Below are 21588 nucleotides of genomic sequence, written 5' to 3'. Positions count from 1 at the left end.
ACACAATATACCCAAGTCTTAATTTATTACGTTTTTGCTGCAATGCAGCGGTTATCTGCAACTTATTTTAACCAATTGTGAAGCAGCGAGTGGTGACGACGATGATGGTTTTTGCGAGCACCACTGGGTGATGATGCCGTCGGCAGCAATGTAGCGATTTGTTTCCGGGATCAATATATCGAAAGATCACTGCTTTGACCTACGCTAGAAGCATCTCCAACCATCAGTCTACGATACCTGAAATAGGAAGATGGTGACTTAAAAGTGTTGGAGGGCTCCTTTAAGAGGATTTTGTGACGGCACTGCTCCAATACGTAAAACAAAACAGAAGTAGGGCGTCCGACAACAATGGCAGGGGCTGCACACATTTCAGCGACAGTTGGAGTTCAACCGTGGAATACGCGGACGACGGAAGTAGGGCAGAAGTTAGCACTTTCTCTAGGCGAGTACGAAGGTTCGAGTTCATAGTCGACATGTGTGCGCCTGTGTCAATCGGTGCTGTTATAGGTATACCGTCCACGACCACGTTGATGAGGTTGAGTTGCTAGGCAGTGTAAGCAAAGGAATTTCACGCCTTGTTGTCATGGCAAGCTCAATTCTCGGAGCTGCTTCCGTTAATTTTCCTAGGAGCGGCGGGAATAGGAAGGAGACGGTGAGCAACGAGGCAGAGGCGAGAGGCAAAGACGTCGGCGTGGCGAAGAGGAATGGTTTGAGCGCATGCGGGCAGAAATGTTGCAGCATTGCCTTCTTCAATGTGCGCCGGACGGAGGGGACTACCAGGCGGGCTTCGGATATTTGGAAAGTTTGGACAAGGCGGCGAATTCCCAGGATTGGGGTAATGGCGGGAAATATGTCCAACGTGTCCACAGCAGAAGCAGAGAAGTTTGTCATCGGAAATGTGCCATTCTTCCGAGTTTTGATAACGAGGACGAGCGTACGAACTTCGGGGTAGATCGGGCACACCAGGTGAGTGGTTGTCGTATCGTTGACTGGGGGAAGTGACCGGAGTCCGACGATGGCCGATTCTTGCCGTAGAACGGTCTGGTTAAGAGATATTGTTGGATGAGAATTGTCTGGGGTGTGAACCTGTGTAGGAACTCCAGATGCAGCTTCAATCCGAAAGACGATGTGCACAATACTATCGGTGCCGGAAAAGGTTCCTGGGTTGTACCTAGGATGACCGTGGACATGGGTGGCGACGTGCCCGAAGCATTCTCGCCTTCAACTGGCATTGCAGGTGTAGCCAAGGAGAGCCCGCAACCTCCACCAAAATGTTGCGGGGAGAAGAGAAAATTAAAATAAAATTGCAGGCTATCCACAACGCCTCCAGCGGCATACAAGATGAAAGATAGTCCACGCGATATCAACGAGCGCCGTCGTTTCGTGTGCTGTCCTGAGGTTTTTCTCTGGAATTGATTTGTAACAATACGTATATTGATTAGGGGCTTCTACTAGGCCGTTGGATACTGGCCGAACTGTCATTTTGTAAAAATGGATGGTTACAGAATGGATACCAAGAGAAGGGAAGCGCAGTTGGGGATGGCAGAAAACTAGGTGGAGTGATGAAGTTAGGAAATTCGCAGGCGCAAGTTGGAATCAGCTAGCGCAAGACAGAGGTAATTGGAGATCACAGGGAGAGGCCTTCGGCCTGCAGTGGACATCAATATAGGCTGATGATGATGATGATGATGATGAAGGGAAAATGACTTAATGAATGAATGAATAAATTGATGAATGAAAGTACAAAGCATGAATCACGCACGCACGTTGCGTCAAGTTTTCCTTCCTGTCTCTCTTTATTTTCTATTTCCCTGTTCCTCTTCTCCTGCATAGGGTATACTTTACCGGACTGTTTTCTGGGTTAACATCTTTACCTTCTCCAATATTTTTTCTCTTTCTTTCTATTGAGAAAAAAAGCAGGTAAACTACTCTTGTCAGCTGCTTGTTCAGGACTGATTTCGAAAACACATAAAAAGAAAAATGCAAATGATGCTTAATGCAAAGGCATGGAAGTTTCCCTGTTGCTTTTACTTTCGCCTTCGACATCAGTTTGGTTTACCAGTAGGCACAACAAAACTTTTTTTTATTTCATGAATTTTCTTTAGTCCTGTTCGCTAGCAAACTGTGCAACGCGCATCTCTGAGGGTGTTGACTGTGCAGCAGGGTACCAGAGATCATTTCGTTTAAACAGCTTCCCTTTACTGACAATGTAGGGATGTTTGTATAGTCGAAGGATTTGATAGATAATTCAGGCGCCACTATAAATGCACTGCGTGCATCTTGCTGCGCCGAAAGGCATGGAATGTTAAAGCGTAACAAAGGAATTTATTGGGTTTGGCGAGAATTTTTATGGATAGTTGCCCTGCACATTGGCAACACACGTTGAATATGCATACATTGGAACGATAACGACAATACGTCCGAAATACCTGCCCATGTTAGATAAGAAGCAGAAAGCAATGTCTACAACAGTACATTTTCGGATTGAGGCAGAAACGTGTAATATGTGCTAAAATAACCAGGTTGAAAATCTTCAGAATAATGATGAACATTGAGTACAAAACGCTTACAAATAACTCAACTATGTTGTTTCTTTATATCCACACTAGGGTTCTTAAGATGGTCGTTTATTACCTGGCGGCTTTTCTACTCGCTTCGGTGGCTGCGATATGTCCGAAGTCGAATCCAAACATTGTGTTCTTCCTTGCCGACGACTTGGTAAGCATGTTGTGATCAATATACATATTGCAAAACATTTATCCCAGATACGACGTCGGCTTTCTAGCTGCCCTAACATCGTCACTGCATGAATGTTTTTCTCAGTGCTTCTGTACAGGAAAGAAAGAAGGCACGCTTTCTTGTATTTTAGTGGCTTCTTTCGTACATCCCCAAAAGTAGACACAAGAATTGCTTTTATTTTATTTTCTAGCTTTGAATACTAGGTATGCCATGAATATCTGCCAGTCACTACGTTTGTGTTACACGCTAAAAAGTGGGTGGTGTGTGTCTGGAACCGGCGAGGTATGGACTTAGACTACAAAAATGTGTAATTAAAAAAAGCTGTCGTACTTTATCGCGCGCTTTCCGGTTTCACATGGGGCATGCGAAAACCCTTGCCCTTACGGATGCATGTTATCTATAGAATGTAGGGAAACACTGTGCTATCAACACAGGTTATGTATAGGCTGTGAGTTTACATTGCGTATTCGGCGTCTTTGGAACTGAAACTACTCCTGAACAATATTACCAGCAAACAAGAACACCTTATAATAAATAAACAAGAATGTGCCAAATGTTCGGAGTCCAGCACAGAGGTATTAATTGAAACTGACCTTGTATATGGTCTTATCATGCGGTCAGGTTTTCTCTTTCTGACACAAATGCTATACGCAAGAAAGTAGCAAGAAAGTATGTCTTGCATTGTCCTCATGAATGCTCACAAAAAAGAAACAAGGAATGAGACAGTTGCTAATGCCTCGAAGAATTTCACATGTGGCCGCGAATATATTGATGGATTTCTGGGGAGCACCCATTGGTAACGCTTGATAAGACAGGGAGGTTAGCCAGAGTAAGTACCGGCTGGATACCTTGTGCTGCAGAAAGTTTTAAAGATAATAAAAGGTGATAAAAGAAACAAATAAAAAATTAAGTGAGAAAAATTCACACAATAACGCGATGCTACGTGTTACAACTTTTAAAGTCAGTCGCACAATTCACGAGCCCTTAAGAACTTGAGCAGAGCACTTAAGGCCTTCAGTGCCGAAATCCGTCTGTATCAGTGTCCTAAAACTTTTTCATCTGTCAAAGGGCAATCGTCCAGTTTTTCGAACGCAGTCGCGAGCCCTTTTTTTGCCCCATTGTAATGGGGACTCTCACAGAGCAGGGGCTCGATCATTTCCCCCACACTTGTCGCAAGCAGGGCTGTCGGCCATTTCAATTCAGATGGAATAGGCGTTCGTGAATGCCAAGCCGGGCCGCAGGCGGCCCGGCTTGGTGCTGCTTTCGCTCGTGGTATCCCTGGTAGAATAGGGAATTTCACACGTGGATCCAATCAGTGGAGACGTGCATTGGGGAATTCACTGGTGTTTCACTGAGTGCGTGCAAGCTCGCGTGCGAGGGAGTGAAGCCTTCTTGTAGCACATGTTCTCAACAATGGTGTTGATATAATATGGGCACAATCGTTAGGGCGATCGGGCAGCGTCATCCACGCTGTGATTGCAATAAATTCCGCAGTGACCCGGTATCAACTGGTAGATGATGTTGGGCCCCTTGTCGATTGCGTGATGGTGAAGTAGTTTCATGGTGAACAATGAGCCGACGCACAGCTTATCATCGCATGTGTGTATGGACGACTGCCTTTGTGAAATTGTAAGGTGAAATAATATTGTTGGCTAGCTTCGCGCTCGTGCCTCTCGTAGGAACACTGTTTCGTCTTCACCGCAGGGATGGTCAGACGTGAGCTTCCATGGCTCCTCTCAGATCCCGACACCCAACTTGGATACCTTGGCTGCCGATGGTGTGATACTGAACAACTACTATGTCCAGCCGCTCTGCACTCCATCAAGGGCTGCCCTCATGACGGGTCTTTATCCGATACGCACAGGTGTCGTCTCGCCAGCTTATTCTTAATAATGGATAGCGTTCCGGGTGTTGACAAGGTGCTAAGCGGTTAATTACTATAGGAATAGGCTTGAGCACAATTCGATACATTTGCGGTATAGATAGATAGATAGATAGATAGATAGAAAGAAGGAAAGAAGATAGATAGATAGATAGATAGATAGATAGATAGATAGATAGATAGATAGATAGATAGATAGATAGATAGATAGATTTAGCTGGGGGATCAGTTGAAGCGATTGGAAGCATGCGCCTGCCGTTCCTCCCTTTCACGGGTATATGGGCTAATGCGCTATGAGTGATGAAAACTACTGAAGAAGAAGAAGAAGAAGAAGAAATAAACTTTATTTAAAGTGCCGGCACTTTGCTTTTAGTGGCCTCAGGTGTCGGCTCGAAGTCCTTGGACTCGGGCGGCATCTACGGCTTGCCGGACGGCCCAGAGCTGGTCTTCCAGCACCGAACTTTTTAGGGCCGCCTCCCAGCGGCGGCGACTGCCGACGGAGAAGGTCCGCGGCGGCCCCAGCAGCCGGGGCAAAGGCGGGAATGAGCGAGCTCGAGGCTTCCTTTAATCCAGTAACGCCTGCCGTTTTGGGCGCGTCACGAACGGCGGTGGTTTCAGTACCGTTGTTGCCGGCACATTCCCAGAGCATGTGTCGCTGCTTTGCTCTGAGTCCGCACGCTTTACACGCGTCAGTCAGATATAAGCTAGGGTAACAGTTGCGTAAGACTGCCGGACTTGGGTAACTGTGTGTTTGTAGTAAGCGTAAGTTTACGGGAATGTGCGTCTTTCGAGTCTGTAATGTTGTGTGAGGTCTCTGAACGTGGTCAGGCGATCGCCCCACAGCCATTGTGATTGTTGTTGTTGCAGCGTGTCTGTTGTAGTGTCTGTTGTAGTGTCTGTTGTAGTGTCTGTTGTAGTGTCTCGATCCGGCAGATCCGACGCCCCGCACTCGGTGGCGGAGGCGGCGGCCACGTAGTCTGCCACGGCTTGGCCAGTGAGACCTCGAGCCGCGGCGTGGGCCGCCTCGTTGCCCGCGAGCGGGACGTCGGTGTGTGCCGGGGTCCAGAGGAGGAAAACTACTGAAGAAATACTGATTAACATGAAAATTGTAATAGATCAAAAACATTTTTTACTCCCAATTTTTATATAATTTGTAACCTTGAGAGAACTCACTGCGGTGGCCACGGGAATAGAAGGAAAGTACAGGTCTGCGGTGAGCACTTAAGGCTATACAAACAATCAAAAGGGTCGTCATGGCGAAGTTACCTCTTGCTGAACTTGCGATGAGCGATGAGAACAAAGGGAACCGAGGGACTCGAGTTTTTTTGTTAGATGCAACCATAAGAGGCAAATAAATAATGAAGCAAAAAAAAAAGATTTCTCTGCGTTGATTGTCAGTTTGTTTCATATCGTTGTAACTGAATCTGTGGGTTCGCAAGCAGCACAAGATGCAGGAGTTATGTAAGCCATGGTTATACTACTACACAAGCCTTCAGCTGAAACCTTACGTGCCTGTGACACTGACTACAATCCAACTTCGATATAAAACCTCACATATCGAAGGTGAAGTGCTGATTTTTTACAGGAACGCCATAATTCGACAATTACGGCGACTATACAAATTATGGCATAATCATGCTTCACACGTGTCCCTAACACATGCTACAGATGAACCTAAATTATGATTCGGGTACGCCGACTTTCTCTGAGTGCACGGAGAGAAAGAATCTTTGAGTAAATGTTGAGAAGAATAATTTGGAGAGACACGTGACAGAACATTACTGAAAAATGTAAGCATGCATGGCACTCTGCGTAGGTCGAAAGTATTGTACGAATGTGGCTTTTAGGTCATTCTATACGCTTAACGTAAGAACGAAACAAGCAAAGAAACAAACAAACAGACAAGCAAACAAACAAACGAACAGACAAACAAACAAACAAACGAGCAAGCAAGCAAGCAAACAAACAAGCAATCAAACACTACGGCAATTTGTTTTGCCTCACATAGTTTTATATCCTTTGTGCGGTCGTCTTTCTCCCAGGTATGCAGGGTTATCCCATTGGTATAGCTCAGCGGTGGGGGCTGCCTGAGAACGTGCGCATTATGCCTCAGTACCTCAAGGAACTTGGATACGAAACTCACCTGGTGGGAAAGGTATGCGTGTGCTATTGAGCTCTTAACTGCGCATTTATTCTTAGGCAATTGCTCTTGTGCAGCGTTTTCTTCAATCGTGAATTGTTGCAGCAAGATGCACATCTTGTTCCAGCATAATAACGGTAGGCGCAACAGAAAGGTGGGTCTCTATGTGACGAAAAAGCAGGGGATTAGAACTGCACGCAGTCTTAATCGAATATAACCACATTCAATATACTTGCGCATACGCGAATGTCTGCTTGAGCAAGGTTGAGAAGACACTGCGGCTTTAGCTCAGCTTTCGACTCATGTAAGAATCACTTTACCTTCCGGATGACTCCCAGTGAATGTGTCTAGATGACTGGTAAATTGCGCTAAGGAGAAGAAATGTGTATGTGAAATGAACGGTGCATGCTTATCACTACTGCATCACCGACGCACGCTTGCCAGTCTAAGGTAATGCATGGCCTCAGAAACTTCGTGCGCGCCGTGACATCTCTTGCGACATATGGGTCCGAGGCGCCGCCGCTCTCACGCTCTGCTCAATGGCGGCGCGTCGCATTCAAGGGTTGTCTCGCAGTTTTAAATCTGGCAACATGTAGCGTTATAAGAGATGTGGCTGTCAGTAGAACTAGTCTGACCGAAGCGGGACAGTGGGGAAGCTTTATTCTAGTCCATTGAAGGCGAGCCACCTTTGACGTATGGCGTAAAGTTTCGTATTCAAGATAAAATATTAGAGGCAGCTTCACACTAAGTGGTGCGAACACTGGGCAAACAGCGAAGCTGGTGGCCCTTCCCTAGCTTTAACCTTGCTTTTCTTTGCTTAACTTGATTTGACTTGGCTGGTTCTTAGCCAAACTTAGCCGACCCGAGCATCCGGACTATAATCGGGGTCGGCGCGCAGTCTTCTAAAGACCACTTTTGTAGCGTTAGCTACACTGGCCTAGCCAAGCCCGTTTCGCGCGGCACATCAAGAGCCGTGCTGCGCATGCGCAAGCATCGGTGATGTCACACGGCTTGCGCACCGGAGCCACCGGAGCCGGCACCTCTCGCGCACTCCGCCGCCGCCGCGCGCGACTCACCGCCGCCGGTCTGCGCATTCCAGAGGAGTGACGTCGTAGCCGTGGTAGACGCACTGGCGCCGGCGCGCGCTCGCTGTGCAGTCGCCGTCTGACACTGCGCTGGAGCCGCTGCGCTTCTGACTGGCGTTTGCCAGTGTGGTATAGCCATGGAAGGAGAGCGCAAATGATGCTCAACAGCGCAGAAGACGGAGAGCTTGACTCATCGGATCCCGAAAGGTAGTTGCCTGGCCAATTAGGTGGATCGTAGAACACCAGGAAGCTAGAATAATCAGGCTGAACTTGCTAAACGCTAACTTATAATCCTGGCTGGCCGAGCTAAGCCACTGAAAACTTTTTTAGTTTCGACGAAACGCTAACCACTTAATGTCGACGTTGTCGGCTCTCGACTGCAAGTCCCGCCGGCGCTTTCAGCAATATCCTCTCTGCTTGCTCTCTGCTTGACGCTTTACTCAATGTGCACTCTTAGTGAGTGAGAATGGCTAGCCGCCGTCGAAAATACTGCTTTGAACCCGAGTGCAGATCTGCCTACAGTCGTGTGAAAGATGCACCAAAGGCGTCTTTGCTCAGCGTTCCACGTGATGAAGAACGGCGAAAGGAATGGGAGAGGAACCTCAACCGCGCAGATAAGACACTGGAGGAATCTTGCGAGTCTGTGATTTACACTTCGAACCGCGATTCATAATTAAGGACCTGTACACCTTATAAATATAGAATGCAAAGAGGTGTGAATTCCTCGCGACAATTGCCACTGCTATCAGAAAACGCTGTTCCCACGATTCTTCCGAATTTACCACAGTACGTGACGAAGACGACACCGAAGCCCAGGAACAAAAGGAAATGGTGTGAAAGGGACCAAGCAACCGCGAAGAAAAGCCAAAGCCTTCGCTCCGCTATAAAGTCGATTGAGCGGAGCGTGACAGCGTGTCTACTTGGCCTCTTCGTCATTTTGCAGCCGAGTTGATAGCGCATCGCTCGCGTCTCGGCAAGACGCGCTTATCAAATGAGAAATCTACGCAGTTCCCTGCAGTATCTCAGAGCGTGAAATCTGAGCGGAGCGGAGCGTGAGCGGCGCTCTGCTAAAACTGTCTATTAATGAATGGAATCAACCTGTGTCGCAGCTGCTGCATAAGGACTGCCTGTGTTGGCGCCCTTCGCGATGCACGGCTTTCCTCAAGGATAAAGACATATAATTCATCCACCTGCGCTGTATAGCTAACCTCCAAATAAAGGACTTCAATTCCGCAACGTCGGCACTTGGGAGTGAGTACCGCTCGTTACAAAATGAAGTAGTGCCACTTACTGGCATTGTAAGTTTCCCGCACGTTATCTACATTCTACACACATCCACCCTTACTTGCACGAAAACTTACGCCCACCCTATCGCCAACGTGTGAGTGAACAGGCGCACACTTGAATCAATGTGCCGGAGCATGAGTGGCGGCGACTACACCGACAAGACACGAATGCTGGAAGCTGAATGTTTCGTGACGGTCCACAGAGTAAGCGAGGGACTAGCGATAATCCGTCTTTGCTACGGGCTACCACAAAGTACAGAACATTTAAATCCCAAGCTTTGTGGGCAGCAAGAACAAATCTATCGCAACAGAGCATACGCGCGAATGATTACGCTAAAAGTAAACGATCAGATAGTGGCCGCACCAAGGAACTTTACTGAGTCAGAAATATGACAAGCCGCTGGTTCAAAATGTTTGCCAAATAAAGAACGCAGAGCACACTGATCCCGATTTAATTCATAAGCGGAAAGTTTGGAGAGCTTGAAATACATTTCTAGCCCCGCTTTTAGTACAAGCACCGTATACGTTGCTCACGCCGTTTGGACAAGGCGTAATGAGCTCTGAAAGCATTTACATGTCCTCTAAAGCTGTGGCCAAAGCTTCGTGTCGTGCACGCAGGAGACAACCAGGAAAGCTAAGAATAATCAGCTGAACCTTTGCTAACGCTACGTATATCCTGGCATAGCCGAGCTAAGCCACTGAAACTTTTTTAGTTCGACGAAACGTTGACGCACGAGCGCCCTCGGCACGCGGACGCCACGTCAGCGAAAGCGCAGCCCTCTATAGACGTTTTCACGAGGGCGCTTCCGACGGTCTGGCGTGGAGAGTATGTGTCAGTGTTGCCTGTTCGGTCTGAACTGTGTGCTCGCCTTGCGCTTGCATTGCGGAGTGGTAGCTTTCCTTCGATGTTTCCGTTTATTTTTGTCAAGAATGACTTACGCTCGTAAATATTGACATATATACTCATCAAAAGCCTACAGGCCAGCACTGTGCAGTTTATGGGTGCACAAAAAACCAGCGGAAAATAACAATTTTGGGGACTAAGTGTGTCCACAACACAGCACTCCGCGAGACCACTGCCGCGATGTGGTATGTTCACGTATCGCCGGTTTCCTGCATCACCTGAGGACTTGGCATTTCAGTCTAACATCAGTAAAATAACGCATTTTGGTAAGCTCTTTTCGGCACATTTCCCAATAGGTTGGGAGAATTGTCAGCTGTTCGATGCAATATTTTCTCGTATGAAGTCGCAGAGGCTACATTTGTTATTCTTTCAAACACGACTTCATTCCAGTGCCTAATACGGGGGTCACACGGCGCTCTTTTGATCGTGATCGAGCCCGATATGGGTCGATTTTCTCGGTCGTGATTGGCTTCTTTGCTCAATCTGCGGAAGGGAAGCAATCGCGGTCGAACATTCCGAGGTCTCGATCGCTATCAAAAGTGGCTGTGTGACACCGGTATAAGACAAATTGGAGCACTCCGCGAGAGAACTAGTCGGTAAATACACTTCGCAACGATCTGGAAAAATCGTGTCCTATGGAAGATGTATGCAGACCCTGTGTCCACCAAAACATTGTATCTGCGTTCACACGCACCCTGCGGGGCCCTGCCCATAAAGGTAATTATCTTCAACAGTGTGATGCTGCATCGAGCACACCCATCTTTGAGCGTTGTCTATGCGCTTGGGCAGCAAGAGAATGCAAAAACGAACGTGTCAACCTCATCAGCGCGGCCTAGCGCCAGTGCTAGAGTTCGGGAACCGTAATGCGCTAAATGTGTGTGGCGTAGAAACGCGCTAAATGAGCCCGCGTAAGTAAGAACGTAAAAACGGTATTCGCATGGGTACGCGGACAATAGCATCATGCTTGCAAGAATAACAATAACGAAAAAAATAAATTATTTGCACAGTCGATAAAGTGAAATACTTACGTGCGTGCAGTGACCGCTTCGCTGACCACTAAGCGCTTTTCACTCATGGTCAGTAGTGGTTTACAGTCATATGCACAGGTATTTATTCAACAATTGTTAAGACTCGACATTATTTTATTATGAACATAGCACAGTGAGACGGTGTAAGGGAAACAAGAGAAAGAGCAAAGATGGCCCTAACGCTGCAATATATTATTGGCTTATTTCGCTTCAGAGACAGCGCACACGAACAATTCGTGCCGTACGCGATATCTTCAATACAAACTTCGCGCACGATCTACGTTAAGGTTCACCGTGAGCGAAGCTTGTTCCAAATTCAGAAATTCGAAGGAAAAGCCATTCCAGGTAAACAAACGTAAAAAATAGGTAAACAAATATATCTTTATAACAAGTCCTGTTATAATCCCTATTGGGATTGGCAGTATAAATAAATAAATACTAAATACTAAAAATAAAAATCTAGCTCCTGGGCTTGCGCTGGCTCAGTTGCGCTGGCATCTGTGATCACCGTCACGCGTCGTGGGGCCGCGGCGCCTGGTTCTAATCATTGCCCGACAGCTACGTACGCGCCTGCTTTCGCTAAACGAGGCAACCCTCAACCGCGAAACGTAATGGTGATCAGATTCAATCGACGATACGGTCACATGTGCCCAGCAATAACAATGAAATATATCGCTGATTAGCACGCCAGGTCTCGACGAAGCAGACGCAGCTGCCGCCGCTACCGACGACAAAACTGGCTGGGCTTGCTGTTGCCATGGCACACTACACTGAGCGCTCACGCGAGCACGTGAAACATGTAACAATTCAAGCGGCACAAGACAAGCGAAGCCGAAGAAAACAATCGAAATAATGCGCGGCGAAGATCACACAACCGAAGTGCGGCCGGCCTGCTCACATGGCCTGCTCTCGCAAAGCGCACAGTCCAAAATGGCGGCATAACCTGTTCTGACGCTAGACGTCGCCCGTGTCGGCAAATGGCGCTGCTCAAACGTCGGTTTATGAAAAGGTCTATAGCCCGGCGCGAGGCGCGGCCGACGAACGCCGGATACGTCGGCCGCGCCTCGCGCGGTGGCGAGGGTAACCTGGGGAGGGTGGTAACCTCGCCTAGCGATGACGTCACGTGGGTCGCCTAGCAACGTCTCACACCAGCTGTGCGAGTCGTTGCTAGGCAGCGCGCGGCGACGTCGTCGCCAGGCACAGTTTTCGGCTAACGCTCCACGGCCGAGCCAAAAGCTTAAAAGATAAGCTGTTTATAAGCTTATGATATAAGCTTATGAAAGCTTAAGATAAGCTGTTTCGCTTCGGGGATGCCTGGAAAAAAAGAAACCTATAGGTTGTTTTAGACCTGTACGAATGACCTTATCAAGCAATGTTTGTAGTACCATTGGACAACTCTTTTTAACAACTCATTAGAGGCCCAGTATGGCGACAGGTAGTTTTCTTGTGCTTGTCCTTGTGGATATTTCTCGCATTGATCGAATAAAATGAAATGAAAAGGTGATGCACTAGCATACGTGATGCGCTCGCTTCATGCTCGTGTAGGCGCATAGCTAATGGCACGGCGACCAGTTGACCTGTGCGTCTGCTTCAGGTAACTACTGTTGCCTCGCTGTGTATTTCCGAATTAGTCTCAATCTACCGCAACAAAACGGATTCTTCAAGCGCACGGGCTGCTCAAACGCTGCGCAGGATAAGTATCAGCAGGATTTTCTCATCAAACTATATTTGTTTCTAAGCAATAGCTTACTATGCTCAATAAAGCTCATAATCATAAAGAAAACATCCTCAATGTGCATTAGAACCCGCCTCTACTATTTTACACATATGCATGTCCTAATGTTGACCTTCTACGCACAGTGGCACCTCGGTTATTACAAGGAATCTATCACTCCAAATCACCGGGGCTTCGACAGTTTCTACGGCTTCTACAACGAAGGCGAGGACTACTACACTCACAACCTCAGCTACGTACGTGCGTATTGATAACGCCACTGCTTCTTGACTTATATTGTGCAGCCGCGTATACAGTCGGATTAGCAGTTGCGTTTGCATCCCAATGCCCATTCATTAAGTTTTTTTTTTCAGTGAGAAACATGGACAATGCGAGACATATGCATTTCTTGTGACTGCGAGTGTTGGAATAAATAGCTGGGTGGTAAATAACATGGCCTAAAATCTTTGCATGAACAGTACTCATTCTCCTTGGCTTGGATATATTTTTCAACAAGCACGCGATTATATTGTACGTTCAAAAAAAAAAAACAAAAAAAAAACACCGCATATCCACGGGGTGAATGATGATGAGTGGGCGAAGCTCCGGAGGGAATCATCGGTAAACCGTGAATCTTCCGTGTAATTCGCCCAGTCTCGCCGCACTAAATCGAACCATTGACTTCCACCAATGACACGCGCCATATGTGACGTCATTCCCATTTTATAACAGCGCCCTTAATTATAATTGCACCATCTCCCGCTTAAGGGGACGCTAGCACAAATGCGTTAAAAACGTGCAGTACTCTCTAGTAAGGGGGAGAGGCCACAGCGTCTTACGCAGCCGTTTACACAAGCCGGAACGTTCACCACGTTTGCCGACACCATCAGCGTTTATGAATACGGGGGTAAGGCGGAGAGGCCACAGCGTCTTACACCAGCTTCTTACACGGGCCGTAACGCGCTAGCACAAACGCGTTAGAAACGCGCAGTCTTTCATTAATGTTGGGTATTGTCATCGTGGTGCGTGTGTCCATGTGCGCTTGGTGGCGTAGTGGTTAGCGCCGCGCGTTCGGAAGCGAGGGGTCCCTGGTTCGATTCCGCGCTAGGTACACACCTTTCGGAATTTTTTTTTTTCAGAAAAGTAGACGTGGCTACCTACTACGATGACGACGACTACTACTACTACATACTACAGAGGAGGGACAGAGCCACACCCTAAGGAGCTTCGCCCCTAAAAAAAAAAAAAATATGGTTGACCCCTCTTTCATAGGAATCGGTAGAACACGAAAGTGAAACGCGTCTTCACAGAAGCTGTTGCATGTTTGCTTCGTGAACTCACGGTCCGCTGCAGCGAAAGGCGGACGATTTGAGGGCCAGCGACCGTGTTGCAGGTTTGCTTCGCGCGCGGAGTCCTGTTTACGAGCGGCGTCCAGCTTCCGAGTCGCTTCGGCATTCCGAGTCGTACGAGCATTTTGGTACAACTCCGTAGTGTCTTGGGCAGCCAGTTGAGTTGCGACGCGCTCAGCTTCAGGAATGCGAGCAGCTGAGTTGGCAGCGTGCACGGCGAACGCGCGAAGGCGTTCTGCTTCACGCTGGCGTGTCTCTCACTGGACTAGGGAACCTACATGCAAGCGCTTGCATGTAGGCTCCCTACGCTGGACCAACTAGTTTTAACTATTGTTTATAAACCCACCCCTTATGTAATACCCCCGTGTGGGGTCTTTAAAGAAATAAAGAAAGAAAGAATTCTCCTCCCGCAACGCCGCGATGAGTGCCACGGACAGCGCCAGCGTCAACGCCAGTGTCAGCGCCGTGGACCGAGTCGCGGAGAAGAGGGCTCGAGCCGCTGCCACGAAACGGCAGCGGCGACAGGCCGATCTGAAAACTAATGGGAACTTGAGTCGACCCCATGGCTGCTTCACATACTACTCAGGGTTCCCCTACGGGAAGATGGTGTAATTTTTCGCTATAAGTACTTATACTAAAAATAGGAAATTATTACTTTGATTCGTGTTTCTTGAGGTGCTTCCTTGAAGTTTTACATAAGACTTCTCATGAATTGTCTGATAGACTATTGTATTCATCCATTGAAATTACCAGTGATTAGGCTATAATTGTCTGTATCGCTGTATACGGTGCGACTACTACGTCGTTAAATGAAACGTTAAAATACAAAAGAACCGGAAATGAGCACTTTTCTAGCGGTAGCGAGAGAGAACGCGAATTGTTTTCTTTGGTTCTTTCGACCGTTTTCCTGGTAGGTCGGTGGTAGGACGGTAGTTGAACCTGTGGGAAAGAATTCGACGCTGCTCGCCGAGGGAAATGGTGTGTGCTCTCGGGCAAGGGAGTGGCGGAGAGAAACCTGAGGGTGGAGGAGAGTAAGCTCTCGCTGGCTCGTTCGTTAAACCTTATTATCGTTGTCAATGATTCGCCCTTCGGATTATGGTGCGATTTTTTTTACTTATATTACAGAATTGGTTTCCTCGGACTTATCTATTTTTTACAGTACTGTTTATGAACTCATGCTAGTATGAGTTTGGGTGACTTGTGTGCCGTCAATGAAATAGCGGAACGTGCCGCTTTGTTGCTGTTTTTTTCTTTATTCAGTTAAGTACCTACGAACTTATATGAATGCTGCTTTATCGCCACAATGTACATACTAACTTCGTCTCATGTTATAATTTTTTTATTAATGAACAATTTATAGTTCGTCGACAACCTGCAACAACATTGTTGCTAGGATTTCCCACTGCATCAGAAGAATTATTTAATCGTACCTTAGCGAAACAATAGCACAGTAACATGTGACGGGATTGAATTCTCGAATGATTCATTCTGTATACATTCAGGTTTGCGTGACATGGGAGGTCTGGCATCAATGAAACGGCAGCCATTCTACGTGCTAGCTTAGCTAATGAATGTCTACTGAAATTCATCGTTCTTTGTAAGCCCATACGTGTTTAATTTTCGCTAGCGTGCACTAAATAATAAAACACGTCAGCGATAAGGAAGTTATTTTATATCTGAATCTGCTTATTTCTTACTTTTGCTTGAAAGTATATTCGAAGGCTTTGTGAACTGTTAGTCAACATGTCATGATTCATTCCGCAAGCCCAACGTAAACTGATTATCTTAGGAGACAGTAAAATTGACAGTTAAAATTTTTGCGTTTTGCTTGGAGTGAGGATGATTTCCATTGTACACCTGTTTTCTTTTCTTTTCTTTATTTAGGCGAGCCACGTTGGTCATGACTTCTGGTTAAACAGGGAGCCGCTGTTCACGGACAAGGGAACATATTCCACTACCCTTTACACAAGGAGGGCAGAGCACATCATCAGCAAGCGGAGAAGTTGTCAGGTGTTCATTGTATCTTGTTTATGCCTACTTGCCTGATTTGTTTTTTAAAGAAAATGTCTTCCTTGGCGAGTCACTGCCACTTTTCTGTATCGGGTATGTCTGTTGCTAACGTCTATTTCTAGCCTCTTTCGTGGGCCCACCCTGAAGGTGGTGCAATCTAAATATGTTACAAAGCTGATGATGACTGATGGCGATGAGGGTTATCCTGAGAGTCGCGGTGATGATGAATGTGGTGATAATGATGATTGGGATGACGACGAATTCAACCTCAAGTTGAAATCTAGCAAACGATGTCGCTCCAGCGTGGCTGTCACTATTACTCAAACGGTTCATACACTCCATTCTCACCCCCATTTCGCCCTGGGAGACGTTGTCTTTCATCGATTTCAACAAGAGGTTGAATCGCCTTCCCACTTTTCTGTTTTCCTGTCTCCCTCACTGTTATGTTTTTTTTCACGGGATTTGCAAACAATACAGAATTTACATCAACTGCGAGCACTTGATTTACAAAGGAAAACTTCCAGGTGCCTCACGACATCTTTCGCACAGAATATGCTGGACGCTAAAAATATAAGCTTTAAGAATTTTTGTTGAATGCGCCTTCATAACGTGTTGTCAAAAGTGCTGGTATTCCCGTTAATGAGTGGGAGTCACGGTAACAGGGAGTGCGTAACGCTCTAACGGTCCACGTGAGGCGTAAGGTGCGTTCAGGCGCTTAGGGGATGACGGCCTACAACAACCGACGACGACGACGACGACGACGACAACAACAACAACAACAACAACAACAACAACAACAACAACAACAACAAACTAAGATATTGTCACGTTGTAGTGACGGTGAGCAACCACCGTGGCGCAACGCAAGTCCGAAAAAACTAGCTGTTATTTAGGCGAACCTGTGACCAGGGGTGCTATGCAGGATGTGCCGAGTTTCTCGTTCGCACGAGTTTTACCCGAGTTTGCTCGATGGCATTCAGTGAACGCAGATAGCGAGGAACGTGCAAAAACAGCAGACAAAAAGAAATGTCGAGATAAAGCCGCGTATGGCAACATCAGCGCACCCTGCGCGGCACAGTGCTTCCGCGCTTCAAGCACAGAAGACTGCGCAACAAAACGCGCTAGCGCCGCGTATTGTCATCAACGTATTATCGCAATTTAGCAATACCGTCACTGTCCCGCTGTCTATCTGCACACTTGCCGTGAGCCGCTTGCCACGCCTTTCTCGGACGCGTCAAGGGCGTGCCTCTTGTTTCGGGCATTATCGTTCTATCCTCTGTCGAATGCGAACAGGGCCCACGCGGTGCATTCTTGCACCTGCACTTTCCCTCAATCGAATACATTAAGTTACAACAAATAATATAACGAACATTTCATTTGTTAATGTATAGGTTTCTCGTTTTGAATGCTATAAATTTGTGATGACGAATGGAGATAGAGCGAATGATTAAAATTTGCACATTTTTTCCCGCGAGTGGCGACAGTGAGGCGAATGTTTACAAGCGGATACATTCTAGAGCGTCGCACGCATGAGGGAGTTAATACGGTGAGCAGTCGCCAGGGGCGCTGCAGATTAAGTCAGTCATGACAATGATCTGGCCATTCCCTGTCTATTAGGGGAATGGCAACGCAGCGGCATGGCTGTTCACCGCAGATGCTTTCACTGAGGCGGTTATTAAGGCCGCCGCTTTACCAACTGAAACGACACTCAGCCATAGAGACGGGGGCAACGGCTGTCGCTGCAAAATTGCTGTGCGGCATTGTAGGGTCCGTAGTGACGCAGCAGAGTGAAAATACGCCAGTTCTTCTGCGTGCGCGAAGCCTCCGTGATGCATTGGGATGAACAGCGTGCTGGCCAGCGACACAATTCATCGCTTGTCATCGCTTGCCCAGTGAAGGTGCCTCCGTGCGCATTTATGCAGTATTTGAGTTTGTTGTGCACTTCAAGGGGCTTGCCGATTGCCTCTGCTGCTGAGCTAACAGTGATCGCAGATGGATATCATATTGCCACGAGGTCTCGAGCTTCGGCGAGCGCGAGCCAGTATTCAGGCAAGGAGAGAAGAAGAGGTTTTTTCGTTTTGGGGGTCAGCCATCTCCTGGCTAGTACTCGTCTCTGCCGGTGCAGGACTTCTTGCTCTGAAGGGCTTCTGTTGCACGTGACAAACTGGTGGAGGTGCTGGGTAGTCCCAGCAAATGTCCTACACGCCTCCTGGTAGCCCTGTGCCTACAGTGACAACACCTGTTCACCGGGCCAGCCGAAGAGTCCGAGGATTGCCCCCTGAGCTTGGACCTCTTCCCGAGACTACGTCAGCTACGCACCAAAGCGGTATGGAAGGCACTACTAGTGCTGCTCACTATACGCTACAGAAAGTGCCAAAAGTCTTCCATGGCTCCATCCTTGAGGATGTCGAAGACTGGTTGGCTCAGTTCGAACGCGTCGCTGATTTCAATGGGTGGACCGATGCGAACAAGCTGAAGAATGTATACTTTAGCCTGGAGGATGGCGCTCGCACCTGGTACGAGAACCGCGAACCCTTCTCGTCGTGGAGCGACTTTTGTCGTCATCTGCGGGCAAGTTACGCCAATGCTGATCGCTGTGAACGCGCCGAGCGGGCCATTCAGTCGCGCATCCAAATGCCCAACGAAAGTGTGATGATGTACGTTGAGGACATGACGCGCCTCTTTCGTCGAGCTGACCCGAACATGGCAGAAGATAGGAAGCTCCGGCACTTAATGCGAGGGGTTAAGGAGCAGCTTTTCGCTGGCCTTGTTTGGAGTCCCCCGACGACTGTGGCCGAGTTCTTAACGGAAGCCACGACAATGGAAAAAGTGCTTCAGCAGCGGTCAGCAGTGTACGACCGGCAAATCAGCGTCGCGTCATCGATGGATCAGATCGGAGCTGCCGGAGGTAGCATCAACATCGACTCCCTCTGCGACCTCATCCGATCAGTGGTACGCGACGAGCTGCAAAGAATACACTGCCCGCCTCAACCTGCTGCGGGATCCATATCCAGCCTCATCAGGAACGAGGTGCAGCATGCTCTGCAAGTCCCGCTTGCCAGGGAGGTCACACCACCTGTGCCGACGGAGCTTCGGCGCGCATCATACGCGGAAGCTGCGAGCCGGTATATTCCTGCTTCTCCGCGCTTCGTCCGCCCCACACCTCACGATACACTTCCATCAGTGCAACCGATCCAGCACTTGGAGAACCGCCAACCACTTCAAAGAAAATCGGATGTCTGGCGCACACCGGACAGGCGACCGCTGTGCTATCACTGTGGCGAAGCCGGACATGTGTACCGTGAATGCCCATATCGCCGCCTTGGACTTCAGGGTTTTGCCGTCGACTCTCCAAGGCCAAGATTCGGCGAAAGACCAAGAGCCATTGAGGAATACCTGTCTCAACAGCGCATGCCACTGCCCTTGCGACGGCAGTCACGGTCACCGTCGCCGAGACGATTTTCCCCAAATTCCCGGAGCTCCCCAGTGGCGGCGCAGGGGCGTTCGCCAAGCCCTAGACGGGAAAACTAAAGACAGCGACCTTCGGGGGTGAGGCCGCTGATAATCGACGCGAGCAAGGCCCCCCAGCGACGCGACCAGGTACCGGCAGTGATTCGACAACAACTGAACTCGGAAGCCGACTGTCTTTGGATATACCTGTGGTGCTCGACGGTCACCATGAAGTCAGTGCGTTATTGGACACAGGGGCTGATTACTCGATCGAGCCGAAAACTAGCGACACACCTGAAGAAAGTAGTTACGCCTTGGTACGGAACACAAATTCGTACTGCCGGTGGACATGTAGTCACCCCACTTGGTATATGCACACTCCGAGTTGGCATTCGTGGACGTACGTTTCTCTCCAGTTGCCTTGTACTTCGCGAATGTTCCCGAGACATCATCCTGGGAATCGACTTTCTACGGGAATATGGCGCTATTATCGACCTGCGGGAGCGCACCGTGACCTTCTCGACAGAGAGAGCAGCAGACAAAACCGACGACAGCCATCTCAGCACGTTTCGCGTTTATGCCGACAACGTCGCGTTACCCCCCCCCCCCCCCCCTCCCCCCCGTTCGAGTGTCCTCGTTGATGTCGTGTGTGACAAGTTGCGTGATGGTGAGGCAGTCGCTGAAGGCAACATGTCGCTCTTGCTCACACTAGGTCTCTGCGCCGCTCGCAGCCTCGTCACGCTTCGTGACGGACGTTCTACGCTGCTTGTGACGAATTTTAGTAATGAGCACCGTCACCTTTTTCGTCGCACTGCCATCGCTCTCGCCTACCCCATAACAGAGACTGCTGAATGTTTTACGTCTGCATCACTGGACAATGCTCTCCAATCGACACCGGGGGCTGCGACGGCATCACTAAGCAAAGTAGACATTAATTCGACTCTACCGGAGGAACAACAAATAGCGCTGCATGAATTGCTGCTTCAATTCCAAGAATGTTTCGCCTCGTCCTCTAAGGTGCGTCAGACGCCCATCACGAAACACCGAATCATTACATATACCGACGTCTCGCCCATAAAACAACAGCCTTACCGAGTTTCGGCCAAAGAACGGGACGCGATACATACGCAAGTCGAAGAGATGCTTCAGGACGATGTTATACAGCCTTCCAAAAGTCCCTGGTCATCGCCGGTCGTCCTCGTGAAGAAGAAGGACGGAACACTACGTTTCTGCGTTGACTACAGGCGGCTAAACAGCGTGACTAAAAAAGACGTCTATCCACTGCCCCGCATCGATGATTCACTCGACAGACTGCGACGCGCCAAGTATTTTTCATCTATAGACTTGAAAAGTGGATACTGGCAGATTGAAGTTGATGAACGAGATCGCGAGAAAACGGCCTTTGTTACGCCGGATGGCCTGTATGAATTCAGAGTGCTCCCTTTCGGCTTGTGTTCTGCACCTGCGACATTCCAGAGAATGATGGACACTGTTCTCACTGGTTTGAAGTGGCATACTTGCCTCGTTTATCTTGATGACGTCGCCGTATTTTCGGCGACCTTTGAGGAACACCTGAATCGTCTGAAGACTGTGCTGGACGCCCTCCGTGCCGCTAACCTCACGCTGAAGCAAGAGAAATGCCACTTCGGTTACAAAGAACTTAAGTTTCTCGGCCATGTTGTGAGCGCGGATGGCGTTCGGCCTGACCCTGACAAGACCACCGCCGTAGCCTCGTTTCCTGTTCCCCGTGACAAGAAAGCAGTCCGTCTCTTTCTGGGGCTCTGCGCATACTATCGCCGCTTCATCGCCAATTTTTCTAGGATTGCCGAACCTCTGACTCGCCTCACACGAGAAGATGTACCATTTGTCTGGAATGAAGAGCAGGACGCGGCTTTCACCGAGCTGCGGGAGCGTTTGCAGACACCACCAGTTCTTGCTCACTTTGACGAGGACGCTGATACTGAAGTCCATACCGACGCCAGCAACGTGGGTCTTGGCGCC

At 48.5% G+C, this 21588-nt stretch overlaps 1 protein-coding gene across 8 annotated transcripts in view; it reads left to right on the top strand.

Moving 5' to 3' along the window:
* LOC119440651 (arylsulfatase B-like) overlaps positions 1-21588 on the top strand; it is an 80821-nt gene that overhangs the window by 7554 nt on the left and 51679 nt on the right. For 2 of the 8 annotated variants that reach the window (XM_049662135.1, XM_049662136.1), the window contains exons 1-5: positions 2132-2718; positions 4444-4603; positions 6664-6776; positions 12925-13035; positions 16012-16137. In XM_049662135.1, the coding sequence (XP_049518092.1) occupies positions 2542-2718; positions 4444-4603; positions 6664-6776; positions 12925-13035; positions 16012-16137 (687 nt within the window). In that variant the 5' untranslated portion in view covers positions 2132-2541. Of the gene's footprint in view, positions 1-2131; positions 2719-4443; positions 4604-6663; positions 6777-12924; positions 13036-16011; positions 16138-21588 lie in introns of those variants that run through there. The other 6 variants (XR_007465708.1, XM_049662134.1, XM_049662138.1 and 3 more) reach the window with 4 other exon arrangements.

The sequence above is a fragment of the Dermacentor silvarum genome, chromosome 2 (assembly GCF_013339745.2).
Source record: "Dermacentor silvarum isolate Dsil-2018 chromosome 2, BIME_Dsil_1.4, whole genome shotgun sequence".
Lineage (NCBI taxonomy): Eukaryota > Metazoa > Arthropoda > Arachnida > Ixodida > Ixodidae > Dermacentor > Dermacentor silvarum.
Note: the sequence above shows the minus strand (reverse complement) of the source record. Positions and strands in the feature narration are given on the sequence as shown.